General features: G+C 55.5%; 1 protein-coding gene across 1 annotated transcript in view; it reads right to left on the bottom strand.

The window, feature by feature from the left end:
- LOC104626134 (liprin-alpha-4-like) overlaps nt 1-2,298 on the bottom strand; it is a gene marked incomplete at its 5' end in the record, with an annotated part of 14,190 nt that extends 11,892 nt beyond the window's left edge. Inside the window, 2 exon segments of the mRNA XM_010293976.1 lie at nt 3-76; nt 2,207-2,298. Of these exon segments, the coding sequence (XP_010292278.1) occupies nt 3-76; nt 2,207-2,298 (166 nt within the window).
- Between the last annotated feature and the right edge of the window lie 343 nt (nt 2,299-2,641).

The following is a 2,641-nucleotide window of genomic DNA, read 5'->3' as shown; positions in this document are numbered from 1 at the left end:
CCCAAAGGGCTCGGCGGGGGCATGGACCACGGCACTCAGTGGGAAGCGCAGGTCCGTGGCGCTGCCCATATGGGACCTGGGAAGAAAGAGCCCTGTTGCGGCCATTGCTCCGTGCGAGGATGCTCCTGTCCCCAGGCTGTTCCTCTCGAAGCCCAGGATAGCTCAGCACAGAGGAGGAGGACGAGGCTGCCCCGGGATGCCCACCCCAGCGACGTCTGCCCGCTCTGCATGAAACGATGCAAAACCAGGCTCCAGCAACAGCTGCCCCGTTCCCCCCACGCTGGCTCTGGAGATGTGCTCACAGACTGTGGGAAGCTCAGCCGTACCCACTGGGGCATCCGGCCAGTTCTGGCCAAAACACCCTGCGCAGTGGGGCTGCTGCCTCTTGTCCCCCCGTCTCGAGAACAGCTTGCACCTCCCAACATCTACAGCACGTCTTGCGCCTGTCTTCTCCATCCCCATGGTACAGAACAGGGGTCAGCCAGGGAGCTTTTCTCCTTCTTTTTAAGTTTTCTTCAACATTTTCACAAAAAAAAACCCTGGTGAATAAAACCCCATTTGAAAGAGATCTTCCAGGTGCAGGGACATGAGCACTGTTTGGGATCTCCCAACAGAAACCAGCTGGGACTTCTTCATCCTCCATCTCAACGCTCGGGCTGGTGCTCAGGAGCGGGTCCCTGTGCCAGGCAGAGCAACGCAGCGGCTGCAGTTGGACATGAGGCCACTTTTTGCTGCCCGTGGTACTCATTTGCGTGTCTCCACGTTGTGTGGTTGCTCCTCCTCACCTTGAAGACCCAACACGCAGCCGAGCAAAGCGCCTTCCCGGAGCCCGGGGTCATTACTCCCTATAGGCACTGCCGTAGGAGGCATGAGGGTTTTTTTGATTTCAGATGACAAAAGCAGTTGTCCAAGGCAGATCGGTGTTTTCCCAATGGTGGGTCAGGTTTGCAGCGCAGATACAGATCTGGGCTCCCCACCCCAGCATCCTGCCGAGCCCAGACAAAACTGCTGACACGACCAGCTTGGCTTGGCGTCAGCTTGGTGTTTGCAGACAAAGGCACAGCCCAAGTTTCAAGGGGATTTAAGCTGCGGAGCCGCTGACAAGCTGCTCCTGAGCTAAAAACAGATAAAGGCGCCTTAGACAAAAGCTGACATTTCAGCTGGGGGATTATTCTGGCCTCTGTAACTCAAGCTTTCTGCTGATTTTTCCTCCAAGAAATAGTAATAATAATAAAAAAGTGCATCCTGTTCTTACAGACCCATACAAAGGGGTCCCACACATGCTCCAGACACTCCTCTGGCACTCGGCTATCCTTCATCCTCAGAAGCTCTTCCTCGCTCTCCCTGTTTCGTCTCTCCGCGACAGATACGGGGCCTCCAGGCCTTCTCCTCTCTGCCACAGCTGCTGACAGATTTGAAGCTGGTTACACTGGCTCCTCTCCATCTTTTCCAGCCTTCCCGAGAGTGAATTTTCCCCGCTGGTGGTCGCTCTCGTTAATCCCTTGCTGCCTCTAACCCGCATCAAAAGTACTCAGGAGGGGATGTGTTCTCCAAGGTGGCTGCAGCAACGCAGTGGGGTGCACGTCGTGCTGGCACCCTCCTTGTCTAACCCCCTGGTTTCTTCCAGCAGTGCTGCGTACCCCGGTCAGTGCCAGAGCTGAGAGCCGATGGACTCACCTCTCCTCCTGGTGCTCTGGGCTGGGACCTCCCCACCTCCCAGCTGACTTTAAATGAAAGGGTGTGGGAGGACCATTGTAGAAAGGAAGGGAAAAAATGGGGAGGTTCATTCTCCTTGGCCTGCAACACCTCAAAAGAGATTCCTCCTCCTCTACCAGCCCATCCCCAGCACAGCACAGGGGGAAAAGTGTCTGGTGAACATCCAGCTTTCATAGAAAATTAAGGCCTAAGACCTTTGTGCAGAAAAAGAAGTGATGCCCAGTGGTTTTTCACCCTTAGAAGAGCAAATTTTTGGCCATTCAGTTGTGCTGGGCTATTCTCAACAGTCTGTGTCCCACCCCAGGACAAATCCATGGTGGGGACAGCACAGCCGGCGCTGACCCTGCTGCGATGAACCACGCTGCGGCCCTGCACTGAGGCTTGGAGAAACCCGAAATGCCTGATGCCAACAGCATTTTGGGGCCCTAAAAGCAAAATGCCCCCGAAGGTGTGGGTGCAGGGTGCCAGCGGGGTTTTGGCAGGCCCTTACCTTGCATGCACGCTCTCCACGAATGTCCCGCTTCTGGTCTTGAGCTGGTCGACCTCCAGCCTCAGTTTGTCGATCTCGTCGGACAAGCGTCGCTGTTCGGGGCGAGAGACAGGCAGGGGTTGGTTTTGCTCTGAAGACGAGCCAGGTTTGGGGCAATCCACATCCTTAGCTATTTCCAGGTTTATAATCTCTCTAAAAATCCCCATCCCAGGTTTAAAGCACCTTTGACACATCGGTAAAGAAACGGCTCATGCAGGCAACAGTGAGTGATGATGCTGGGGCGATGCCGCCAAGGGATGAAGGGGTCACAGCCCAGACAGACAGACATACGTGCGCTCGAAGCGACGCTGGTTTGAGAGATGAAGGAAAATCGGTCCCGCTAGGATGCTCTGGTTTTGCTCCAGACTGCACGTGCGCGTTCGCCTTGGCAAAGGG

The sequence above is a fragment of the Phaethon lepturus genome, unplaced genomic scaffold (genome assembly GCF_000687285.1).
Source record: "Phaethon lepturus isolate BGI_N335 unplaced genomic scaffold, ASM68728v1 scaffold40220, whole genome shotgun sequence".
Taxonomy (NCBI): Eukaryota; Metazoa; Chordata; class Aves; order Phaethontiformes; family Phaethontidae; genus Phaethon; species Phaethon lepturus.
Note: the sequence above shows the minus strand (reverse complement) of the source record. Positions and strands in the feature narration are given on the sequence as shown.